This window comes from Pipra filicauda, unplaced genomic scaffold (genome assembly GCF_003945595.2).
Source record: "Pipra filicauda isolate LSUMZ 115617 unplaced genomic scaffold, ASM394559v2 scaffold61_size3293851_pilon, whole genome shotgun sequence".
Taxonomy (NCBI): Eukaryota; Metazoa; Chordata; class Aves; order Passeriformes; family Pipridae; genus Pipra; species Pipra filicauda.
Genome location: NW_024104776.1, coordinates 496,532 through 523,609, shown reverse-complemented (window position 1 = coordinate 523,609; position 27,078 = coordinate 496,532). Strand labels below are relative to the sequence as shown.

The 27,078-nt window shown below is 37.2% G+C and overlaps 1 protein-coding gene across 6 annotated transcripts in view; it reads right to left on the bottom strand.

The window, feature by feature from the left end:
- Positions 1–24,826, bottom strand: part of NETO1 (neuropilin and tolloid like 1) — a 79,996-nt gene extending 55,170 nt beyond the window's left edge. For 3 of the 6 annotated variants that reach the window (XR_005566098.1, XR_005566099.1, XM_027746063.2), the window contains exons 1-4: positions 23,734–24,821; positions 20,244–20,297; positions 18,562–18,699; positions 9,969–10,217 (exon numbers count right to left, since the gene is read on the bottom strand). Coding sequence is in view for 3 of the 6 variants with exons in the window: in XM_027746063.2 (XP_027601864.1) it covers positions 9,969–10,217; positions 18,562–18,699; positions 20,244–20,297; positions 23,734–23,761 (469 nt within the window). In the remaining 3 variants the exon portion in view is untranslated. Of the gene's footprint in view, positions 1–9,968; positions 10,218–18,561; positions 18,700–20,243; positions 20,298–23,733 lie in introns of all 6 variants that reach the window. The other 3 variants (XR_005566100.1, XM_027746064.2, XM_039388196.1) reach the window with 3 other exon arrangements.
- Positions 24,827–27,078: the final 2,252 nt, after the last annotated feature.

Below are 27,078 nucleotides of genomic sequence, written 5' to 3'. Positions count from 1 at the left end.
GAATACTCAAAATAAATTTGACAACTCTCTTCTTATCATCTTACTCATGGCTCAAATTGCTGGTTACTAGATAGTCTTTTGACATCAAAATATTCAAATAAACTTTCTACATCTTTAATGAAATGACCTCTAAAGCAATACTTTTAAATGTTGATCAAAAGCATTTGTTTATTTATTTTCACAATTTTTATTCTGTTCAATTGCATTCTCAATTGTTTGGTAAATCTCGTAATCCTATACATTAAAAAAAAAAATTTAATCAAAAGTTCATTTTACACTGTATGCTCCAGACCAAAACATTTTGTCTCACTGAAGTTGAAATCTCCTCTACAATCTATATGAGGAAATCCTAATGTCAGGCATTAATTTCCCTAGTGAATTGGAAACCATGCTGGGATCTTGTAAACAATGCGCAGTTGACATAATCAAGAAGGATCTTCAGAGCAAGAATAATATGATTATTATATAATAATAAAATTTCCCCATTCAAAAAATTATTCATATGTACTGCTTCATTTTTATTTTTAAAAGCCCCTCGGATTGCACTATCAAAAGTTCAAATAGTAGGAATGTAGTAAAAATGTACTGGAAACTTTTTTTATGTTTCAAATTTTAAAACCATGGGGTGGAACCAGTACTCATTGCAAATGGTTGCATTTTACAACTTGTAAATCTGACTGAACAACTGAGTTGGACCAAAAAAGCTTCTCTGAATTAATTATGTTCTAAGTAGAAGACGGCTGAAGTAAATTATTTCATTTCAGACAATTCCAAGGTGTTTTTTTTAGGGGCAAAGATATCTACAGGAAGAATAGCAAAGGAAGAAAGACAAATCAGAAATCATGATCTGACAAAAACTTAGCTTACTGTAACAGAATATTTAAAAAAAAAAAAGGATAAACTGAGAGTTAGTAAATTAAACCTACTTAGGGCTATATTAGTGTGATACTTGTCAAACAGACAAAGTCTGAATTGATGCAGAACTGCCACATCATTGTGAAGGTAGAAAAGTAGTTTTTAATTCGTGACAAGAGTTGAAGAAACACTGGTTCCATTCTCCAAAATTAACAAATACTTTATTTTGACCTAGCACAATAGATGGAAAGGTAAAGGACAGTATTTAAACATACCTACTTTTAAATAAGTACCCAAATCTGGAGATTGTCCAGATTTAGGCACATACTTCGATGTAGGCTTCCTGAAGTTCTTTGATAAATTGAGACTAGATTTAGTGGCTTGTCAGTGCAGCATTTGAGTACAGTAAGCTTAAGCAACTCTTCTTGGGAATTATCCTTGGGCATATCAGAAAGTAATTTCAGAGATTTTTGGTGGATTACAGTGCTAAATTATAGTAGCTGTTATTCTTAGTTGGCCTGAGGGCCTTTTTGAAGTGAACAGGTTTTGCAGAGAAAAAAAAGAAGGACATCTAGCATTTGGATTTGCCATAATAAAAAAAAATACGCAAATTGAAAATATGTACACATGGAACATAAATGGAATAAAAAATTACTTGTTAGTTTTCCCAAACAAAAGATTAGGAATATCTCTACCTAATGTGAATTAATGTTGCAAGGAAAAAACCCCCACATTTAATCTACTCAGCATTCACAAACATTAAACAACACCCACATTAAGCAAGTGATTCTTACATGAACTCATTATTGTCACTATATAACTCTTTATAGATTTTCATATTTCAAATTTTTCATTATTTTGAAATTGGACTTAAAAATTTCAACTTTTTACTTCCTCAATGTTAATGGTTATTTTTAGGACAACACATCTGCATCTATTGTATACATGACATCAGCCAATATTACTGAGAGGAGATTGGTTCGTAACTCCTCGATGTATGTAGAAGATAAAAGTATGTATGATAAATAGAATCTGTCATTAGCTTTAGGTAGGTTATAATTGTACAGAGAGAGAAAAACTGAAAAAGATAAAAGGGAAAAAACCAGAAAGGACTAAGTCTGGGTGTTCAGAGACTTGATTCATGCTCTCGTTTTCCACAATGTTTGCGTCTAGCAACACACACATTGGCCAGATTTAACCATACAGATGACACCTACTCAAAGAAATCATTGAATTAATCTGTTCCTTACATGGAAAGAACTGTACGTGATAGTATTTCTCTACCCCATGACAGCAGTATGATATTGAAGATTACAGTCTCTTTGATATCTTAGGAGAAAAAGAGAAGATGGATCAAAGGCATAGATACTCTAATGGGCCACCTAAGTTTATTTACAAAATACTTAGAACAAAATTTGTATCAAAGTTGAATGAAGCATGATCTTATTTTTAGATCTGAGCATCAAAGCAGCTCAAATGTGATATCCGAAATGGAAGAATTACATAGTCTGCATTTCTCAACAGACAGTAAACAAATAAAGGTTGGTCGTAGCCATCAATATTGCAAAAGATATATTAAGATGACAACACACACCTCCCAGAACTACAAATATACAAATAATTTTCAATAACATTCACCTCAGTACTTGTAAACAAAACAGACTCTCTGGATTGACCTCTTTACAAAAAATATGAATATTACCCTCAGAATATGAACCAATGCCAGACAGTTGATGAGTATGTACAACAAAGGCTGAGAGAGGATATACTTCTTATCTGACACACTTCATAATTTAATAAGTATTGCATACTACAGAAATATTCAGTTCTGAAAACAGAAACACGACTTAGTTTTCCAAAGACTCAAATGTTGAAAGCTACTAATTATTGGGCAAGAACTCTCTTTATTAGTTACAGGGAACTCGGAGATTTCTAACAAGGGCTTGTGTATATTTCTTTAAGGAGATTTAGCTAAAAGCACTATTCAAAGAGTTAAGAATCTATTAAAGAAAGCTAAATATCTCAATAAATCTTCATTTATTGCTGATAAAATCTTCTACTCCGTAAAAAAATTAGAAGATAACAAAAAAAATCGGCAATCACAGTTACTTGAACCTACACAAATATGTGACTGAGAACAAGTGATATAAACATGGTTTTGCATCTAACATATAAGGACAGCTAAAGAATCAGACCAGTTGCAACTGTGTGTGCCTAAACTAAAAAATAGCTTTCCCATCTAAGAGATAGGCCACAGTCAGGCTGATTAGACAAAAACACTGAGATGAGTGTTAAGATTTATTTGCTATACCAGTAACACCTCAGAAACCTGTAGATACAATGCATAAAGATGAAAATTTAATGGCTTAAAGAATGGATAAGTAAAGAAAAATAATTACTTTAATGTCAGTAGAATCTTTGGATACATCCACATTTCTAGGGTCACTAAGAGAAACTATTACAGGCCAGGATCAGGCCTCAACACAACCAGCTCGGAGTGCATCCCAGTACAATCTATGAGAAAATCTGCCAGATGAGGAAGTCAGATGAACTGGAAAACCTTTGCAGAGTATTTCAAAACTCTTTATTCATTATATATGAGGTAGGAAGTTTCTAATTTTTTCCCTGAAGAAATACGTGTTATAATGTTTAAATAAGAACAAGTAAGTAAGACACTAAAAGACAGATTTTGTACGTGTTTTTCTGAATGTGGGTATTAGTAGTGAAAATTCTCACTGTAAAAGATGTTGTTTACAAACACTAGTGGAAGACTTTCTGTTTGCTACAAATTCCATTTTATCCCCCCTGCTCTGCCATTTTCAAGTGCTTCACAAACATTACAGAGAAATCAAGAATTAATAGGGGAAACAAATGTCCATGTCCCACTGGTTATTTCCACATTTTAAAGGTGGGGTTTAAAGGGGTAAAGAATTTAAAGCAAAGGATAATCATTTTATATCAAACCTAATGTTACGCTAACTCAGCATAGTATTTGCATAAAGTCAAAATTTTATCCTTAGGGAAAAAAACGTAAGAAAAGGACCTTATTTAGGGAAAAATCTTCTCCTGTTTCTAAGATTTAGTTTTAATTGTTCTATAACAAGTAATAATATAAACAATTTATAGAATGACAATGGTGGTGTAAAAATGCAGCTTAATCTAAAAATGCTGGTTTTCTAGTATTAATTTTGAATGCACATCTAAGCTTGCTAAAGATTCCTCCCAGGTGCTTCCAAAAGCACAATTTTTTTGTCAGAGAAATATGATTCCTATGTAAATAATCTTTAGCCTCAAAACACCATAATCACCGTTATTGGTGAGATCACCTACAGATCAAGAAAGGTATTTCCTGTGGAGGTAAATAGAATTATCTGTACCTGTACAGGTGTATAACATCCTAGTACACCTTCTCTAGAAGTATGAGTTCCACTTGTTATGGAACAAATACAGAGAAGAAATTTTTGTACAGAAGAGGGGTAATACTGATGGCAGGGAGAGCAAGGAGCCTATGGCATAAAAAGACAACACAAGGATTTGACTTGTGTAGACAAGGAAACTGACAACTTAAAATAGAGATGACTGCCAGCTCCAAGCTCACAACGCAGTGGCATGTAGCCCTGGTGAGGAAAGAGGTCTCATAGTTAACAAGTAACTTTGGTGTAAGAAGGCAAAGACATAGCCGTTTATATTTTCGGTAAGAAATCAGAAGAATGTTCCTAATAATTTGGATTCTGGCACTGGTCTTCCGTAAAAATGGCAGAAGCAGAAAATACCCAAATAAAATTAACTTGGAAAGCCTTTTAAGATCTATTTATAGAGACATATGAATTTAAACAGTTATGACATGAGCTGGAAACTGACTGCTTGCAGTCACAGTGTGAGAGAACACTAGACTTTGAAAGCCCCTTCAATCCAATATTCAGTCAATACAAATGAAACTCTAATGTCCCTAGTCAATTAAAAATCTTACTCCAATTCTAAAATACTTAAAACTATGCATTATATTGCTATTGCTCTTATTTTTACATCAAAGTTCAACAAAATAGGGACCTAAGTGTTCAGTTTCTTTTTGTTGGTAATCTGATATCCCAGCATGCAGGGATTTCTAAACCAGGAAGTTCTGTAGTTACCTTTTGGGTATTGTCAAAAGAAAAATATAAGTATGTGATAACAAGAGTTAATACGGGACCTGAGAAACCCATGAGACCTTTTAGATTATCATTTGCTCCACATAAGGAATTATTTTTCACTTGAAATTTAAAATAAACATATTATCACATTACATTCTCATATTTATGATACTGAAGTACTCTAGGCCTAGACCTACAGTTCTTGTAAGATAATGAAATCTATAGGACATCGCAACACAAAAGAAATTCCCTTGAAAATACAATATTTATTTAACTAATCATGATTGTCAATGCAATGCATGATCCTACATGTGAGAAATTCCTTCTCACTCACAAGACCAGATGCCCTTATGCCTTGTGAACAGCAATGAAGGGTCTGACTTTTATGAAGTGCACTTTTATGAACACACTAAAAGTTGATAAGTCAAGCAAGCTGCTTATAAAAATTTGAAGTGCTGAGGGCTAGTTATCTCAATAAATAAAGAGATTCACACTTTTTAGGTTTTTTGTAACATCAGAAGGTTCTGGTTCAAAAGCTTAAATAAAGAGTTATAATGAATAATTTCTCCTAATTTTTAAAACCAAGTCTGATCCCAAAGGAAAAAGATTACCACATTCAAAGCCACATGGCTCTGAGACTGTTTGCTGGTTCTCAAAAGCTTAACTGGATTGCAAATTGGTTAAAAGTGATTGTCATTGCTGATACTAACTTAGAAGCAATCAGACCAAGTTTGGAAGAGAACAGGAACATAATCAAACAAATACAAACAACTGAGCAAGCTCACACAAGTGTTCACCCGTCACAGACAATTGGGAAATGTCCCTTCCTTAAATACACTCAAGGAAGGACATAGGCATTAGATGGTAAAATGATTTGACAATCTCTTATCTAAGCTCTTTAGACCTGTGATTCAATTTAAGAAATTCACATTAAATTTTTCATGAGTTTTAAAACATGCAAATTCCCCAACCAGGAAGAATTTGAGCTGGTTTTTATTTTTTTTCCCTCAAGATAGATGATGCAATTATTCTATTACTCTGACATTCACTGCAATGGGAATGTAAAATACTGTTATTCTGATTAGACAGTGTTTTATACTCCACTTTTTGGGACATATGATCATAAATATTTTTTTCTTTTTCCATTATCAGGCAGTTGAATAGAAAACATTACTGACTGACGTTTATATCAATGAGGCTAAATAAAAACACAGATGGCTTCTACTAAGTGAAGGAACTGAAAGTAATGATGTGCTATCTTAAGCCACTGTCCTGCAAAATCAGGGACCAGGATAAACAGAAATCTGATTATTCTAGCTGAGTAAGAAAGCTCAAATAAACATAGCCTCTCTCTGTCTGAATCCTTGTCTACACTAAAAAATTGACTCATTTTAAATAATAGTTGTCATAAGAAGGCCCTTTGAAGTAGTACTTGAATTTTTCTACACAAAACAGTGATTCAACATCATTTTGGAAAAAAGCCCTGAGACATAACTTTTTTAGGAAAAATGAGTGTAACAGATTGAGTCAAAGGACCTAGAGCTGTGAAATGAAATTTCAGGTGTAGGCCTTTCCATGGCCCAAAGAATGGCAAAGCAAGAGCAAGAATGAGTTATCATTTGACTTGTCTCATGGGTCTTTCACATTTGTATTCAAAATTAAACAAAGTAAATAAAACATATTGTAGTCAGATATGTACTTTTTTAATACATCAGATTTGAGAAAAAAGCCAACAAAAATGTTTGTACACATTTATGAAGGTTTCATAGGTTCAGACAGTTCTATTTTGAAATGGTCACAGTTAACCAGAATTTAAAAATAAAAACTAAAATTGAAATAGTATATAAACAGTAAATAAGTTTTGTTTTGCTTGTAAACTCTAATGTGTACAAAATGGTTGAAAATGTACTTTACATCCACATTTCATCTCGTTATTACTGGTATTCAGCTGTAATAATGTAAAAGAAGATGACTACTTCTTCCCTTAACTCAGAATTTGACACTGAAAATAGTCTATCCTTAAACCATACATACAGCTTCATTCATCCACACCTTGCTTAACCCCATACTTTATAAAATCACAAAAATTAAAGCCTAAATTATTCTCGTAATAAGAGCCTTGTTTTTGAAAAATTGTCAGTAGTTTTACCACTTAATGGGTGTGTTTGTATTGGCTTTGTGTGTAGCTCTGATTTTGTCATTAAAGTTTTTTCTTCTGCTAGATCTCACCTCTTAGACTGCTGAAAAGAGCTCTGAAAAAAGGTCTATTTAAATGGAACAGAATTTATGACAAAAGGGTTGCATTAGTTTCAAAATGCCTAAAACTCCAGTTCCTACTAGACTTTTGCATCAGTGGATGGATTTCTGACCATTTCAATACCAAGGAGTCAAAGAAATTATTGAAAAGTTCTAGTAATTGCAAAATATTAGTCTATTCCTTAGGATTTTTCTATATAATTTCTTTTTGTAAGACTTAATCCAAACTAGTTTTAAAATGCCTTGGGTGCAGGGCTGTTTCCATTTGCATGGACTAATAGATCTTCAGTGCAAGATTTTTCATGATACCTTAATTGATCTTGTTTTCAACTTCATCCAGTTAGCTGTTTTTATACACCCTGGAGACATAGTAAATAATTTCTTTCCCTGTTTCTCCAGGTACCATTCAAATAACAATAAATGGTTGCAGCTTCAATTTAGTCAAATTTACTTAGTGGTTGTTTTTTTTTTTTTTAAATCTTGCCACACACCCACACGTTTAACATCACATCTCTTTATAATCAAACCAGAGCCTCCATCAAGACATCAAATGCAAAAGTAGCAGATGAGAAACACTTCATGGGTGGGTGGGGACCCTCAAAGTTTGTTGGTACTGGAGAAATAGCTCTGTTGCACTTGTCACTGGGATAAAGAAAGCCTCCTATGCAGACTGCAGATAGGGCAGTGTGTCCTGCTTTCGACAAGTGAGATGGGTGGCAACCCATCTCCCCTGAGTGTTCAGTTGTTCTAGACAGCAAAAGTTTCTAAATGAGTTTTTGCTTTGGATCATTTTCATGTTCTTTAAAGAGAGGTTAGGTAAAAATTTTCTTTTGTATTCATAATTTAATTTCATAAGTTTTCACTACCTAAGATGGATCTAGGTGGTTTAAGTGATATTTCTGTAGTGGAGTCCTCTCTGTGGTACTCTTATACACTCTTGAAAACCATAATTCATTTTTATGAATTGAGAGTGACCCCTCCCACTGCACACATTTGGACAATAGATCTCAAAAGGTCATGCCTTATCCATGCCTACATAATAAAAGACTGTTCAAGTAATCATGTTCAATGTGAACTGGTTCTTGTTACCAGCGATCAAGAAGGCAGCAGTGCTGTTTTGCTTTTGTCAGATTAATTATATTCTCATTTTGACCAGTATTCCTAGAAATTCTCCATTATTTGCAGAGCTTTCTATTGAAATATATGGAGGGGGGAAAAAAAAGAAAGAAGAAAGAAAAAAGATAGCTATTCCATTTGAAGTCTAGAATAATTTATGCTGCTGTAACAATTTACCAGCATTGATCTCTGCATAGAAAGTCTCCTTACATCAATAGAAAAACAACAAGGATAAAACATGATCCATGAAATTGTCTTTTACCTGAGAGTTTTTAGACAGAATAAGCTGCAGGTAGTGCTATGAACATTTTTTCAACTATAATGCATAACCCTTTGAAACAAGAAGGACAAGAAACGTAAAGCAAAGAACTTTTGGCAGAGAGTGGGGAAATGGCAAAAATCCACAGATCCATGGTAAATGAGAGATAAAAATTTAACTCACTTTTCAGAGTGAATATGCAAAATTTTGTCCATTGTCTTTGAATTTACAATAATAGATACATGGATACAGCTCTCAGGTTATTTGCTGAAGAAATTCTGTGTTCTATTGCTGTTTGAACCTTCTGAATAGGTTTACCCTCTGCAAAACAGTATCCTTGACTTGAACTATGCTGGTTAATTCTATAACTATTAAGAAAACCACATAAAGGAGCCACATAGAGCAAAAAGTCCTGCCATCATCTATGACGTCCCTGGAATAATTAAGGAAGAAGAATTTCAGGTCTGCTAATTTTAGGAGATATTCTAAAGAATATTGTTTGACCTAATACAACAATTTAGCTGAAACAATAGTGACATAATTGACAAAATGACATAATAATTATAGTGCTTTAGACCGTGCTATATTAAAGTATGACTCATCACTCAATACATAAGAAGGTAGAGAACTACGTCAAATCCAGCAGTGCAGTGCAGTGCAGTATAGTGTAGCTGCAGCCAAAAAAGAAATTTAAAATCAGCAATCTTTTTCTGATAAGTGGGAGAGTAAGGGAATTAATCGAAAGTATGAATGAGAATTTTGTTTTACTTTAATGAATTAATTTAAAAAGTGACAAGCAATAAGTGTGTAATTACGATTAATATTTACAGTCTTTTTAGAAAAATATTTAATACATATTACTATATTTATCTCACACTTCCTCTGGCAATACTTGTAATAGTTTGCTTTATTGAGAAGGGAGAACTATTCCACTCCTCATCTAGGGAAATGATTGGTGAAGTGGAAAAGCAATGATGGAATTTTCTGACATAATTACATTTTTTTACTAGAATACTTTATCAATGATTTTTTTGAAAGAAAAGGTATACAGTGTAACAATCAAGTATAAAACACAGAACTTCCCACGAAACATTTTGAATGTTTCTCTGTAATAGAATTCAATTGAAAACAATACTTTCAAAAACTGCAGTCTGAAAATTACTTCCTTGAAAAAGCCTTACTTTTATGTTAAAGATACATATGCCTTCTATCAGTGTCCTATCTATTAATACTTTCCTTGATAATAAAAATAGTCTCAGTTGAAGATATTGTTCAACAGCATGATTATACACCAGTGGAAAAGTTATTATGTTAAGTTTTTTCTATTAAAAAGTGTGATGATGTGTACTCACCAGGTGTAAAGTTGTACCGAGCAGAAAACCCAATAGATTCTAGTTCACCATCAGCAAAAAATTTAATCCACAGGAATCTGCCACTGGATTTTATCATAGGTGGATTTTGCTGTCCACAGAAACGTCCAATGATTGGGGAAAAGCCAAAAGGTCCATCTCGTACTTCAATATGGTCAAATTTACACTCCCAAGAAGGCTCTATGGAATATTTTTCATCAAAGTGTAGTTCAATGCATTGTCTAGGAGCAGCTAGAGATGAAAAGAAAATTATCATATTATTTTCTAACCCAAACTCTTCAAAACTAAAGCAAACTAAAGAAAATCAAATACATCAATTTTGTATGCTTCCTAACATTTTGCTTAAAAACTTGTTTGAAAATTAGTACATCTATATTTTTATAGATTTCACACTGTCAAATTACTTGTCTATTGTTTTCCTTTAAAAAAGTGCGCTTGACAGCAGTGCTTAGCAAAGATAAGAGAGATATCTATGATACAAAGCAAAATATAGTTAGGAATAATTGGTTCAAACACAAACTCTTTTTAAGAAACTTGCAGATTTGGTAAAAGACTTTTTTCTTATATTTGGGGGAGGGGTGTTCATCAGAATGCCTTTTTATACTTATAGCTCACAAAGACAATGAAGAACAAGCTGATCGTAATTGTGCTACAGTAAGGGCAGATTATATTCCTGTATGTATTGCAGTCAATGACAACCTGGAGTGTAATTGCTTATACTGAGAATTACTCATCATCTCATTTGAAACATAAGGACAAATGGAGTGAATTCTCACTTAAGAACGAACCAGATAAGGATGATAGCTAAAGAGCAAATGATATACTGAAAACCTTGAAGGACCTATATAGTGGTCACTTAATTAGACATGAAAAAGTTCCATCCTTTATGTTAGGTACTAAGTCTAGTGACAGTCAGGATGATCTATAAAACAAATATTCCCTGGCATCTCCTGCATAAAGCAAAAAAGTTACTGGTAGAACTATATTATTTTCTTAAAAGGAGAAAAAAATATCATGGTTTGATCTACAAATATTAACAGATGCAGCCTCCCTAGGTGCACTATTTCCTATGCTTAAATCCTTCCATAGCAAAAACTGTATGCCTTCAGTGTCTAGACCATGATGTGTTAGAGCTTTTTGCTGACAAAGCCTTCTGCTAAAGCAAAGATTTGTTGTGTCTTGCCTGCTATGCCTCTCGTGGGATCATGTCCTACACTTTACACATCTTGGAAGAGGTTGGAATTGCTATGAGCTTTGCCTGAGTTACCATTCTTTTCACACAAAAACACACAATATCAAAGTCCAAGCCAGGTGCATAAGCTTAACGTGGAAACTGCTGCCACTCCAGCAAGTCAGTATCTCTCCATTTCTTTCCTCAAGATTAATACAAAACTGTTAATATGACCAGAACTTAGATCTTGTTTGGATTTTGAAATGTTTGAAATTGAAGTTTTTGGTACAAACTCATTACTGACATAAGAAAAGAGACTATTTAAAATTAACAGAATAAGAAGATGATATCAGGTAAATCTTGAAATCTTTACATAAAAGCACACAGTCAGAACCCTTTTACAAGTATTTCACATAAATAAATACAGCGTCTTTTGACAAGAAGCATTTAAGTAGTACGTCCATAAAATACATTATTTGGAAAAAAAACATTTTAACAGCTTTGCTTACAATGTTAATATTGAGTGATTGATATTTACTGAAACATTTAATTTAACATAAGAAATAAGCCTTTTTTACTGTTCTCAATTTGAAGAAATTCACATTTAGGGAAGTACTTAATACTGACTTTTTATTTATACCAATTTGCAGGAAATTTGTGATCTTTGTGCCCGTACAAATTCAAAACCAAAGCAATACATAAAGCTTTTCAAATAATTGCACCAAATTCACAGACCATGTAAAAGAAACCACTTTGAAAGTATGGAAAAAATTTGTAAAAATAAAATCAGATATTAAAGCTTGTGAAGAAGATCATACTAATTTTATCCTTGGTGAGGTTTGAAGACTAAAGTAGATATTTTTTGATTATAGTAAAAGATTGAATACCGGAAGACATCATCGATTAATGTTATTCAGATGTTTCTATCTTTGACTTCACATTTTTATAACAAATATTGATTTAAATTTAACTAAGTAATACTAGGGCAGAAGGGAGCAATCAGCACCTTTCAATCTGGCATATTTTTCATGCTCTTATTTCATTTAAGGAGATTTGTTGAGAAGTGTTCATCATTCGCCTAAGGACAGCAGAGTTAGGCATCAGAAACTCCATACTTACAATGCTTTAGGTAGTCTTAAGAATGCTCATTATGGTTTGAAAATCTTATATACACACTATTTCAATGTTATGCTATTAACCTACCTAAAGCTTTATTGTAATGTTTTAACATCACAAACTAGATATATGAAGATTAACTCTGCTACAAATGTGTCATACAGCATCACAGCCAGTGAATGGCTGCTCTGCTTTCCACAGCCACGAAGAGACATCTGCTTCAAAAATGGCTTATGACCTGGTTATAACATACTTGTCCTTTATAGACTTTCTCTTTTTCATGGCCTTATTTTGTACAAGTGCTGGCCCATAGTTAAACCCATAGCAGGTCTTCTCTAAATCTAAGATTCATGTAACATACATTAAAAATGGGCATGAGGTCCCTTCAGAGCTGTAGCTTAGTCATTTGATGTGATTTTTGGTGTTGAAAAAGAGCCAATTATACCTTCAGTATAATATAAAAGGAGTCATTGGGGGTAAATGAGAGAGTTACCCACGAGATCTATTGACTAGGTGAATGCACAATCTGAGAAAAAGCACAATTTCCACAAAGTGTAGTGCTCTGAATCTCACACTACAGACTAGTTTTACAATCAGAATATTGCTATAGTTTACACTTCTCTGATTTTATTTATTTTTCAACAGATGAGGATTTTCCTAGTGAATCTCAGATCTTGCTACAGGATCAAAGATAATCATATCAGCTCAAGGAGGGCTCAAGAGTTTTCAGTTTTCCCCAAAGTTCCCATCAGTAGAGGCTACTTCACTCTAAGAAAGGAGCATTGAATACTCACTAGCACCACTTCTCCATTGCTAAACCAGGCTAGGAATTGAATTTGGGGGCTGGACCACTGGATGTTCACACTCCTTAAATGTTAAAGTCACATTCTCGCATCACTTTGGCTGTACCAGTAGGAGCTGCCAAACCCCATTCTTAGGCATGATGCGGTGGCTCGCATCAGTCAAGGATCACTCATTCCAAGTAGTTTGTATCTGTACTCTTAACTTGGAAGGTAAAAGGAGTTGAAATGTACATGTACAATTGTGCCTATGGGCCTTAGGGCCAGTAAGCATATCCAGACCTGTTTCAAGCACTAGTATAGGTAACTGCCCATGGCACAGCCTGCTCTGCAAGCTAATCCAAACAGGACTAATCTAAAACTCCTTTTGCCTGACTCTCCTGAGGAATGCAACACTTCATGTTTCTCTAATTGTATGTAACTGTGGGGTGCAATACACACATCCGTGCACCTTTTCATTACGTGCTTTTGAATGCACCTCTGTGCTTCATCTTAACATTTAGTTAACGGTTAAATTATTTGTTTGCAATAACCTACAGAAGATACAAAATGAATCAAATCTTTCTAGAAATGACCATAAGGGATGAAATCACATAACTCAAACTCTCAACTTTAGCTTCCTTTTAGCAAAAAAAGGTATATTTTCAGATTTATATTCTGGATATAACTAAGGATTTCTTTGTCAAACACGAGCTAAAACAAGTAGATATTGTATCAATACACATCTTGTGCCACAACTTTTGCAACAAAGTTGGGCATATGTGGTCACAGTAAAACTTACAGAAATAAAGCCAGAACAAGTTCAGAATAATGATTAAAAATAATGTGTGTGTATCTATAAAAAAACAAAACAAAACAAAACAAAAAAAATCTGGAATATGCAAATCTCCCAGACTGGATTGGCATCTGGCCATCTAATCAGAAAAGGCAGGATGGAGTGGCCATTTCTGGTATCCTTACTCACAGGTAAAGCCCATTCACATTTGCAGAACTCCTTCTGTGGCTATGACATCAGGAAAAGCTGTTGTCAACTCCAAATGAAACATATTGAAATTGTCTCATAAAATGATTTTATTCCAAATCTCAAAAATCTTCCATACTTAGCTTCTAATTATATTTCTTCAAAAATATTTAATATTTAAGGAAGTCTTAAGGAAGACTACTTAATGCTTTCATGTCTTGTCATATTTTTCATCTAATTATCTTACACAAGTGCTGTCTTGAGATTTTACATCCAAAGAAAAAAAAAAAAAGGCATTGGATTCCAGCTTGCAGTAGAACAGTTGCAGCAAAACCACACAATTAAGGTTTTAATTCTGATCAGCCTCTAAGTCTGTGTAACTGACAGCTGAAGTTAAGTGAAAAATCTGTTTCAATTTGCCACACTGCATGGAAATGAGAAACTGAATTTAACACCTACCCCCATCTCTCTGAGCTGCTACCCTTCTAATAGTTTTCAATAATCCTCAGTCTTTCTGGTTGTCCTGCTATTATTGATAAGAAAGCCACATATATCCCTCCTTTTAAAAGAGGATTCTTTTCTTGTTTTGATGAAAACTCCTTGAACACAAAAATCATTGTGAAATACAAAAGAACTTTGAGTAGATGTTTTTCATACAGTGATAACGTGACTGTTTTCTAACACCTGTGAAACATCTAGGATTAAAGAGTTTAATAGTCTTTTGTGAGAACATGGAAGACCTTCAAAAGTGCTAGCTCTAAACGTCCACAAACATGCAAAATGGAATATTTATTTCATATCTATATGTAAATCAATTCTGGTCCATAACTCTATTTATAAATAAATGTTTAATTATTTAAAACCAATGAACTGATAAAATCTTACAAGTATTTTGCTTACAGAATTTCCAAAACAATTCTCAAGTTATAATGTATAAAGTATGACTATACCACTCCTCAAATATTTTTAATACAAGCAAAAGCCTTTGCTCCTACAAAATCTGCTGTGCAAATTTTCATTTGTAGCACACATGCCAAATGTTCTGCAGTCTGGCAAAGGCTAATGCTGTCACTGCTGCAATTGCTCTGGGCAGCTGTGAATTTTGCCAGGTTAGAGTCATGAATATGCAAAATAAGGGTACAATTTGGTTGAAGAGGGAATTTAATGTGTACACTCAGCTATTTCCTATGTTTTCTATACGCCAAATAAGACTGAAAGAAGATGACAAAAAACCAAAATTTTCATTGTGTTTTGAAAGGCAGATGGGATTCATCAGAAGCACCTTGTGATAGTGCATCCTTCCCCACCAAGCTGCACTGTTCACAGTTATTCTGCACTCATTCATGACATTCTTCTGTAGCATAACAATTTTTGTACAGAGTCCATGATTTCTAGATGACCTAAAAGATTTCTCTTAGAAAGACATTCAACCTGGGCTTTAAAATTCCTAGTTGTTCCAAGAGTTAATTATCATTACTACTGAAACAAAAGTTAAAAAAAAAAAAAGAGAGAAAAAGAAAAAATATCTAAGAAACTTCTAGCTGTTTGATTTGTTTAATCTTTGACTGCTAGGATAGAAGTCCCTGCAGTTAGAAATCCTCTTCGTTTTCAGAAATTCAGTCTATGATCATGGCTATTTTTGCCAGCTCCTTTACTTCACCTAAGTAATTCTGACACGATAAAATGCTTGCATACATTTAAGAGGAGCTACAATGTGGAGGAAAAAAGTTGTAACACGAGATTAAATTCAATTTTTCTACAACACGCTACATGCTGGAATCTTTGCTTAAGACCATGAAAGTCAGTAGGAATTGCATTTGAAGGAAGTCATCAGAATTTGCCCTAGAGTGTGTTTGATAGCAAAAAATGAAGGAGTCAGGAAGGAACCTAGTGATTCATATATGTATTTATAATCACATCACACAGTTTTCAGCATGGTATATATACAGTCCCGGTATGCTGAACTTCCTAAGACATACGAAGGGGAGATGGGAATGCAGCAATGCTATTACAGATCACATCGACAATCCCTCTAGTTTGGTACTTGGTATTCAAGAGCACCCAGAAGCTATTTGAAGCATATTGGAATTTCAATAATAAATATAGAAATAAAATGCATATGGCGATGTTTCTGTTTTACTCTAAAATACTTACATCCTTCACGAGCCAGGATTATCCACAATTTCCAAAAATTTTTATCTGTTCTCAAAGATATTGCTATCAGTAAAATAATTAATCTTTCCTTTTTTGCAATCCTTTAACTTCAATATCTTATGCCAATGACTTCCACAGAATATAAAAGATATCGGGAAAAGTTTATACTTGCCAGCTTTCTTATCGTTTTCTGCCATTTTTATACTTTGTAAAAAGAATAAGTATGGACAAATAATGATTTTTTTGTAATTTAATTGTAATTACAATATAATTTTTGTTGACTTTCAGTGCTTCTTTTGCCTTTTTTTGAAATCTGCCACATTTTAAAATGTTATTGCTCAGACATTTTTGTGACATTTTCCAGACATGACTATTCAAGATTTTTTTAGAGGACAGAAATAGACACGGGGAGATCAGAGCTGAAAATGTTGTGCAATATCCATGGTTCTCATCAAATTATGTACTGATAGAGCTGCTTTCATGTTAGGTTTTAAAATGTCCAGTTGCAATCCAACTTGTTCATTAGGCTGGATGGGAAGATGAAAATATCAGAGCCATAAAAAATTGCATGCAACTGTTTTTTACCAGATTGAGTTTTCCCATGAAATATAACAAGACGTTTGTTAAGTTTGAATTACTCTTTCTCCTATAGATTGCTCCAAACCTGTCAACGTGGAATTTCGTCTTCATTATAGAATTTGGTTGACTAAATCTTGCTTTCATAAAGTGTTCTTAGACATTTCTATCTTTAGTTATTTAAAATCAGGTTATTTTAACAGTGTATTTTGCCACCTTTCAGCTTATTAACTCTATTTTTGTAAGTACTCAATTTGTATGATAAAGACAAAAGTCTTTACAGCAACAGGGATTCAGGTACCTTCTTCATATGAGGAGGAACATCTTATGACAGAGATATGGGACTAAAGTTTACAAAAATGTTCTTTTTTTGTTCTACACCCTTTCTCTTTAATGATAAAACACCCTGTGTTTCAGATATTTGAAGATAAAGCAAGCTTAGTTCTTCCCAGTCCCCAGGAAGGTTAGATAATTTGATCAATAGATGCAAAAGATCCTGGATCTAGCAAGATAAGTGTAACAAAACAAACAAATAAACAAAAAAGTCAAGTTGTACATATTCGATCTCTACATTTACTTTTTTTTATAAAATTTATTTGTATTTTAAAACAATTACTAAACTATGAAAGAATTGAAATATTTACCAACATCTGCTTAAGTTTCATTCTCTTATGGGAAGACTGACAAACATAAATTTTTTTTAAAGACCTTGTTTGGCTCCGTTATTTATAACCACCTCTTTACTTCTGACTCAAGTCAAGTTGCCTAGCACTAAAGTGGAATTCAGTCATTTTGTTGTGATTTTTTGCCTTTCTGAAAGGGCATAGCAGAGGTGGGTCTAATACAGTTAATTCAATTTAAATCAGCTCTAACCTTTGGAAATCTGTCTTGATACTACCTGAATCTTTAGTAAAATAACTACTTCAGTAATTCCTGGTTCCATCATTAATTAATTAATAATTCTGTAAACCAAGCAGGGATAGAGCAACATCAGTGTTACATTCTACATGTACTCAAAACTCATGAAAGAATCTTCTTGCTTCCAACTACTTACTATACTGTACCTGATTCACCTTTTGGGCTACTAAGCTCTCTGACAGTATCTAATCATTATTACTTTCCACAGATTCATTTTTACAACAATCCTTTCAACATCCATTGTGTTAAGACTGATGAAATTATGTATTTTTTTTGTAATACATTTTTAGCATTTCTTACATCACCTCCATGCCTACAATTAAAAATGACTTTTTAAAAACTGTGTCTTAGACCTGTTTGGTGTAAATGTTTATTCTTTTCTGGTTTTATTTTGTGAGGTGTTTTTAGTTTTTTTCATTTATTTTCATTTCTCATCAACCATTAGACAGAAAATAATTTTTACACTCGCTTTATGGATATTTTCTGTACGACTTCTTTTACTGTACTTTGCCTAGCTGTGCTTGTCATCCCTGATTCCATTATGATAAGTTTAGAATATCTGAATGAAAGTCTAAAGCATTTTTTTCCCTAATAATTTTAAAATATTCTTCCATCACGTTACTGCATTTTAGATTCTACTCATTCTCTGAATATCCTGAAATAAATTGTACTGTATTTATTACTGAGTCATGCATACTTACCACCTGAACTAATTTATGAGTGATGTCAAGATATAAATCAAGAGCTTCTCTAAATCTTTGTCTTGAAAAGATTTATCATGAGTTTTATCTACCACAACTTCATCTATTCTTCACATATAATAAAACTTTTTTTTTAATACAGTTGGTAATAAAATATCAAGATTCCTCATTTGGTCACCTTCTATAATGTAGACACACTCTCTGTCCGGAGGATACTTGTTGGGGTAATTTGGAGAAGTGAAGATGCCTCCTTCTGCATATTTGGTCCAAGTTCCACACTGCACTGGTTTCTGTCCTTCGGAAGCAGTTTGCTTTTCTGTGAAATGATGACATTAAGCATTATACAATTAGCTCACAAATTACTATGTCTATGTGACACTTAGAAGTCTCTTACAGGATAAATAAAACAGTTCCTTCTGTCAGTGGCCTCAAGCTTTTTTCTGTTGAGAGTGGGTATGATCATGGACCTGGGGGAAAACAATGCTGTTCTCTTTATGGGTACAAATATATAATTCTTACTCAAAACATTTTTTTCAAAGCAGAGAAGGGGTTTGGATATCTTGGGGAGACATATGTGTATTGTTTTTAAAATAATAACCTGTAGGGAAAGCACATGCTCAAGAAATGGAAGACATGAGTTTCCCATTCATATATCTCAAAAAGCTCAAGCATGTTCTCTATCAGCAAGCTTCATACCGTAATACAGGAATACGTAAGAGTCACAAAAGCAAGAAAAAACCAAGATGGTGTATACAAGTTGTTTTAAAATCTGCAGCATCTTTATTCTATATTCACTGGACAGAAGTAGACAGGAGAATTCCTGGAATCTAGTTCATAGATTCCATAGATTTTTGCTGTTTGCTGTAAAATTAATAAATAACTCTGAGGCCAGGAATCACATCCAAGAACTTTCCTCCTCCTAGGTGAATCATCAGAGAGCAGAGTCAGACCTACTTGTTTGTTTTCTTCCTAGCCCTGAATTGCTTGCCTTCCTTTCTACACACTGACAGAGAGACTGGAGACAAAGGTTTGGGTCTGTTCAAGCTGAAGATGATGAAGGAATCCTTCCTAGGCACCACACTTTAACAAGTAGGCTAAAATGAGATAGATTCTTCAGAGACAAATATACCTAGGTTGCTATTAAAAGGAAAGATAGATTGGTTTTACTCCAAATGAGGTATCTAAGACCAAAGGTGTCCCATCTAACTTAAGCCCCTGATGTATAAAGTCAGGTATTTAAGGTTCCCTCTCACAATCAATGGAGGGAAACAGGTACCTTCCAAGGATGATTTTAACCACCTGAGTTCTGACTTATAGTCTGCAAGCATTTCTTTTTCTGCCTAGTCTGTATCTGGGCAGAGTTCAACATGGACTCTAATTTCCTGAAAGGAATTCAGGCCTGCAAGGACTGAGCATTCAGACACAGGTTCAGACATACACTGGGCTTAGCAGCATTATCCGGCTTGGGTCTCATCACACAGAGCACCCAAGGCTTTTAAGAATATCTTTCTCTACTCACCCTGCCTAAAAGCACCCACAATAACCAATTTTAGATTTTTAATTATACTTCAAACAAGCAAAAATATTTTAAGTGTATGTAGCTCAGCGCCCAAGCTAGACTTCCCAGTTTGAAAGTGGGAGCACTTTACAGTCTTCAGTTACAGTCAAATTGAGTCTGCCCAGTACCACTGGATTTTTTTTTTGTGTGTAGAGGCATGCAAATACTCTAAACAAATGGACAAAGCACAGATACTGGAAGTAAATGAGCCACTAAAAATTCCAAAAACTAAACTAATAACTCAAGTCCAAACTTTGGTCTCTAATATACTGTCAGAAAAAAAATGTCTGAAGTTTACATACCTGTTCCTTTTTTTGTTGCCCCAGACAAATGTAGGATGATTAGACTTGCTACAACTGAAAGAGAAACATGAATTAAATATCACAATGTGATTGTGCCTGCAATCAAATTGCACCCATCTATCTTACAAGAATACAAATTAAATAGAATTACTGTAAAAAAAAGTTTCATGTTTACTTGCATCTTTAAATTGCACATTTTGTATAAACAAGTTTCTTTGTAGTCTGTCGTAAATATTTATCTTTGCAAATGTATCCAAATAAAGAGAAGATCTTTTGGGTTTAAAACAAATCCATCCCATTTTTTCTTTTCCTTTAATAATAAAGAAAAACATTTATACAAATATTTATATAATCACAGTTTGTGCCAGTAATAGAAAAGTGTTTGCTTTTAACAGAGGTAGACAAAGGCCTGCTAAATTTCAATGCCACTGTACTCACTAATGTCTCTCACTATGGCATAATAAAATTTGAAAATGAGTACTGGGAGTATGAAAGAAGTGAGGGGTTGGGTTCTTCACATCCATCAAAGCATTTGCAAATCCCTAGTGAAGTAAATTATTGTGTATGCTTAACAGTCCCATTAATCTAGTTTGTTTGACTTGTCAAGAGGGTGTTGCTTTGTGCTGCAGTGAATCTGCAGCCCATTTTACAAATAGAAATCTCCTCTCTCCGACTATGATAATTATTGGGTTTCTGGGAATAATTTCCAAATATAACATTTTAACTGGAAAAGGCTAAGAGGTAAACACTTAGGTCAGTCTGATTTGGAAGATCGAAGTGACTAGTTAGCTACCTGATAAAGAAATCATGCACTGATTTTCTTGTCATCACTCATATCTTCTGACTATAGGAGAAAGTGGGATAGCAAGAGCAGAAGAGAACAGATCCATCAGTTCTTGGAGTGCTTGGGGCTTTGCCCCAGCTAGTTTGGCATTAGCCCAAACATAGTGCCCAGGCTGCACTGAAGTTAAAGCGGAGATTAAGTTGCATGTTTATTCTGAGCATTTTAGATCAATCAGCTGCCATTTGTGTTGTTGACTGTGATGAGGAACTGATAGAACTATGGTCTTAAATGTAATTCGATGGCATACTTTCTTCTTATTATCCTCAAGAGACACCAAAGGCCATCATGGGTTGATAACTATGATCCTTTCAAAGAAGGTGCTTTCATCATTTTCAGCTTTTATACTGCAAATTGTGTGTAATTTTTACCCTGAAGGAAGGCTGTATTCTGATGGCATTGAGATATTTATTTCTATGTCTTTGACCTTTCCCATGTGACAGAGGGTTACAGACATAGATGATGGCTGCCTTATTAAGGAGGGAAAGGCTGAAATTCTGGGGAAATGAAGGCTTGGCAGCATATTCACTATTTCTTAGTCAGGCTAACAGCCCCTAGAGATGGATATTGGCAGCGCTGATAGTTAAAAACTTCTGTGTCGTGGGCATAAGTGAGAACACTCCCTCTTCTGCTTGGATCTGAATGCTACCTAGCCATTCATACCCTTACTCTCCTCAGGGATGAATTCTGGAAATATGTGCTAGCTGGGACTCTGCCTGCTGACTGTGTCAGAATCTGAGGGCAATGGAGGAATCACCCATTTACTAAGTTGCTCATTTACTTTAGCTGTGTTTCACACAGTGAACATACTGTATCCATGCCTGTAATCTTCACCAGCCAAGGCCTAATTTCTCTATATTGTAAGGTGGACTGGTGGTGGAATATGGAGCCAGCTGCTGGTGTTCCTTCTGCCCACAGATTTATTAAAGCTAGAATAGGACGCACAGTAGCCAAACAAACTCCACGTGAGAAATGTTTCTTTTTAGGCAATTGATAACAATTCATATCTGATTCTTACAGGTTCATTTCAAGCATCTTTATCTATTCACTCACCCTTCCTTTTCTATATAGAAAAAAATGGAGTTCAGAGAAGTAAAGAGAGTTGGTCCAAGTCACAGATATATTATTAGGAAGATGACAGAAAGAAACACAGGTCTTTTCAGTTTCAGCTGTAACCGCTAGAAATGATCATTCCAAACCACAGAACTATGTTTTTCCAGAGCACAGAGCTATACTTACATGTCATTATGTCACTACTGATTATTAATAGAGAGTCAATCTTGATAATAAAATCTAATGGACAAGAAGAGACTAAGAGATTAAGTTTGTTGGGGTTTTTTTCTGTACTTACCACATCTAAAATTTTCATTGATAAAAGGAAACACTTCTCCCATATTAAAAAAAAAAAAAGAGAGAAAACCTCTTGATTTAGTGTTATTAACACCAACAGCGCCAAAATGTGTATATTGACAGAAAGTAGTTAAAATTATGGGCTTCATGGTACAAGACAGCACAATATACTTTAATTAAGCAGACAAGGCAGACCATTTTATTCTATGATCTCTTGCCTTTTTCTTTCTCAAGCCACAGAAAAAGAACAGTGCTTTTCACAGAGGGGGAGAAAAAAAAAAAGACCCCAAAGAGACCAACCACGCAATCTTCACTCATTGAAAACTGTCACTTGGGAAGCGTTGGCAGCATGGCAACAATATTGTGATTATCTCGGTTTGGGAATTATTTTAAAGAAGTTTCCACCAAATTTCTTGTTGCATTCTCACTGTCTTCCTCCTTCTCCTTTCCTTCCTAATCATGGGTGTAATTATAATCATGCTTTCTAGTGCCATTCTGATTACGCATCTTTCCATCTTTTTAGACCTCTGTTTTTTTCTTATTACAAGCTGTACATTAAGAGATTTATCTCTTGGCTAGGCTTTCAGGAGGCTGTAATTTGGCACAGACGTGGCTTAGCCTAGCGAAGAGTTGCTGGACGAGCAATACCTGGCCACAGCGCTATTGTACAGGTGTGGGCGCAGAGGGAAGTGCTGGAAGGCACTGTGCCCAGTCAAGCCCCTTCAATACAGCGGACCCTCTGCAAAACAGAGGCGGGAGATGGGATCCCACCCGCGCAGGCTGAGGGCCCTGGGGGTGTTCGACGAGTAGGTGATACATTTCGGTGCCTCCTTGCTGCTCCTGGAGGATTTCGGCCGATGGGGCCGCCCCCGCCCCGCAGACCTGCGGGATCCGTGCCCGGTGTGGCCGCCCCCGCCGCGGCTCTCTGCACTGCCCCGCGCCCCCATGGCCGGTTCGAGCCACGGCAGGGGCCACACCGCTGCGGACAGCGGGGGCTGTGCCCCCCTCTCCCCCGGCACGCCAAAGGCCACCAGATGCGCCGCGTCCAGTGAAAGCCTCCAGCCCTCGGGAGCGTGTCCCGCCGCCCCACGGCGCTGGCAGACACGGGCTCCCCCCCGGAGCACCGCAGCGCGGTGGGGGATAGGGTGCTGTGTGTGCGGGAGAGAGTTCGCCCCCGCGCCGCGGAAGTCTGAGCGTCCCGTTACGCCAGTTGTGCAGGCAGCGGAGGGCAGGATCCCGTGCGCGGCGGGGGAGCTTGGTCAGGGGTGGTGGGCTGGGAAGGGGGAGCCAGATACTCACTGTGAAAGAAGCTGCGTCCATGGGTCATGTCTGTTCCTTACACAAGGGGCTTCGGTCTCCACTAATTCCATTTAGATACGGGAGGACTTCCAGTGGCGGGGAGAGGATGGAAGTAAGAAAAGAATAAGAAAAAGAAAAATCCCGAAGCCCCTACACACACAGCACAGCGGAGCAGCCCTTCCTCTCCTTCGCTCTCCCTCACCGCCTTCAAATGATCACCGCCGGCTCAATCCCATCACACCCGAGCGATCACCAGCACCGCCAGGAGCGTTGCATCGCGGCGGCGGGCAAGGCGGCGGCGGCGGCGGCCCGCGCATCCAGGTGCCGGCGGGCGGCGGCGGCGGAGCGAGCCGAGCCCCTAGTCACCAGTTTCATACAGAACCAAAAGCAGATCGAAGCATTTCCTGCAGGACTCCGAGCCCAGCGACTTCCAGCCCTTCGGCTTCTTTTGATGCATTGAAGAAGGGATTAATGGGTCCGTCATCAGCTCCCTGTGCTTGCTCCTCTGAAGGGGTGGGGGCGCGGGCGGGAGGGAACCCAAAGAGAAGGGGTGGGGTAGAGAAAGATTTACCAAATAGGGGATTTAGTCATATTTGTGTGCAATGAGATCCTTATTAGAGAAGAAATCCTTTAAAATAGAATAAATCCATTTTCGCAAAACCCTCTCCCTGCGCGTCGCATAGTATCAAGTGGTAGCAGCGGCAAGAGGCTGAAAACACATTGCACGGTCTGAAATCCCGCCGGGAATGGATGAAGCGAGAAAGAGATGGATGAGCATAGATAGATGCCCCCTCACTTCTCCAGTCCAGGGCGAGAAGCAGAAGAAAGCCCTGGAGTCTCTTTCATTCATTCAGTGCAGGGGAAGGGGAGGGGGTGGGTGGGAGGGCAGCAGTGGTGGGGAAGGAATGATTTCAAAACTGGGAAAGGAAGACCAAGAAGAGAGGGATCCTTTCCCCTCCCCTAATCAGTTCATGGATCAGACAAAATGCTCATGGGTTCCTCCTTGACCTGCACCTGCTAAAGGGAAATTGAAAAGATTTTCCCCCTTGAGAGGCGACTTCTTCATCTTCACCCATATACGGACACGCACACACACGCACACAAAAGGGAGCAATAAAAGTTTATCTGCTAATCCTCCGGCCACACATATAAGGATTGCCTCTTCCAATCAGCCCAGAGACAACAGCAAAATCTCTCCCGCCCTCCCCTCCTGTCTAGACCTCTAGAGGAGGTTTATCCTCCCCAGCTACATCCCACCCCAAACACCCATCCCTTTGACGAGACTGCAGAGGGCTAGTGGTCAGGGCGGGAAGGGAGGGGAAGGGAGTAGAGTACGGAAAATATAGTAAGAGTACTGAGAGAAGCTGAAATGGTCTCAGCGGAAGAGGGGAGGAGGAGTGAATGAACAGAGAGAGCTGTATCCCTCCTTGGCCCCGGGACCTGGCCCTGCAGAGCCGCGGCAGCGACACCTGACTCCCGCAGCACCGCGGCCCCGGCACTCTCGGCCCGGCCGAAGGGAGGGCGACAAGAGTGGACAGGGGCAAAGCGCACCGCTGGGGCGGCGGGGAGGGCCGAGGAGAAGGGAAGATTTGTGCTACAGAAGTGCGAGGGGAGCAGCATAGGATCCCCCGGGCTCTCTGCACCGCTGTTGCTGCGGCTAGGCTGGAGAATAGCCGACGCGGGAAAGCCGCCGACCCCGGAGGGGATGGGGGCAGAACCAAGGGACCCTGGTTACCGCCAGCTCAGGCTGCCACGCCGCAGCAGCGCCTCGGAGGCGGGGCCGGCCCCGCTCCTCCTTGCCCGCAACCTGATGCTCATGCCGTTTGCAACAAGAAAAGTGTGTCTGGAAGCGCAACCGGGGCGGGGAGAGGAGGAGGGACGGTGTGGGGGTGTCGTGGAGGAGCCTGTAGATCAAATAAAACTGAAATACAGCCCAGGATCCTCCTTTGTGCGGGTGCGGGTGCGGTGAGCGCAGGTCGGACGGTGCCGATGGCCGTGTGCCGGCGGCCCCGCCGCCGGGCCCGGAGCAACGGGGCACACCCGCGGGGTTGGGCTGCCCGCTGGGGCCGGAGCGGGTCCTATCCCCCAGCCCGAAGGCAGACCCAGGAATGGGGGGGCAGTGACACGGTAGCCGGGAGGCCTGTTGTCTTTAAGGCACCTTTTAATGGGGAGAGTACCCCTACTACCTTTGGAATAACACTGAGCAGCACAGAGGCTGCTCTGGAAAGTGAATGATGAGAAAACCTGGACATTCATTTATTTATTTATTTAACTATTAATTTATTGAGTGGTTTTCCCAGTAAATCACCTTATTTTAATAAAGAACCTCTAGGTTTTTTCAGCTTGTGGATTGTCTGCCCCGTAGCCTGAAATCAAGACTGTGTCTTCCATCGATGCTTAATAATGCAGTCAGCAGTAGTAACATGCACGGTAGGGTTAAGTCTGAGGTGATCTTGGCTTGCAGAATTCATCCGTTCAACCAGCCAGCCAGCCAGCCCTCAGTCCAGCCAGCCTGACTGAGCACTTAAAATTCCTTCTGGGTTAGAAGAGAACAGGGTTTTGCTACAGGGTTTTGCAGTAAGCTCCTTATAATAAGGAATATAGAAGATATAAGACTTTATGAAAGGATTCACCTATGTTTTGTGTAATCTGTCTTACCATTAGCAACATTGAGTCTGCAGCTGTTAATCTTAATAAACTGTCCTACTTTGCTTTCTAACCCTCTCAGCACTTTCTTTGACCTTCCTTATTCTCTTCCACCACAAGTTATAGAACTTTATTTGTCCAGTAATTGAAAGTCACACGATTTATCCATAGGATGAACTTCTATAATACAGATGTTCAGACTGCCTCTAGTCAAGCAACAGTAGAGTAACTGAAAAAGGGTAGTGTTGAAACCAGTCATAAGAATGTTTATAGACAGTCAGATGTTTCTTCTGCAGGATGATGCAGACATCCATATGGCTAAGTTTCAACCTATAGTTACTTTAAAAGGTTATAGAACAAGTAGGCACAAAACAGCTGATTGCGCTGTTCTGTGAAATGTGCTGTGTCACATCATATAACAGTGAGCTTCAACATTTTTCCTTTTCTGAAATAGGGTGTTTTCAGCTTTAAAGTTCTTAGATCTCTTTTGCTTGTCACTCTTAATTTTAAGGACACCATTGCAATAGTATTGAGAAACACAAAGTCGTACTTCCCAAGTGTGTTTATGCCAAAATGTAATCAGTCACCATCATTATGGAGGGAGACATCCACAAAATAGCTGAGGCATAGCCACAGTGGCCATTGGATGTTCTCATTAGCAATGAGACCTTAAGGAGATATCTCAGAATCTACATAGCT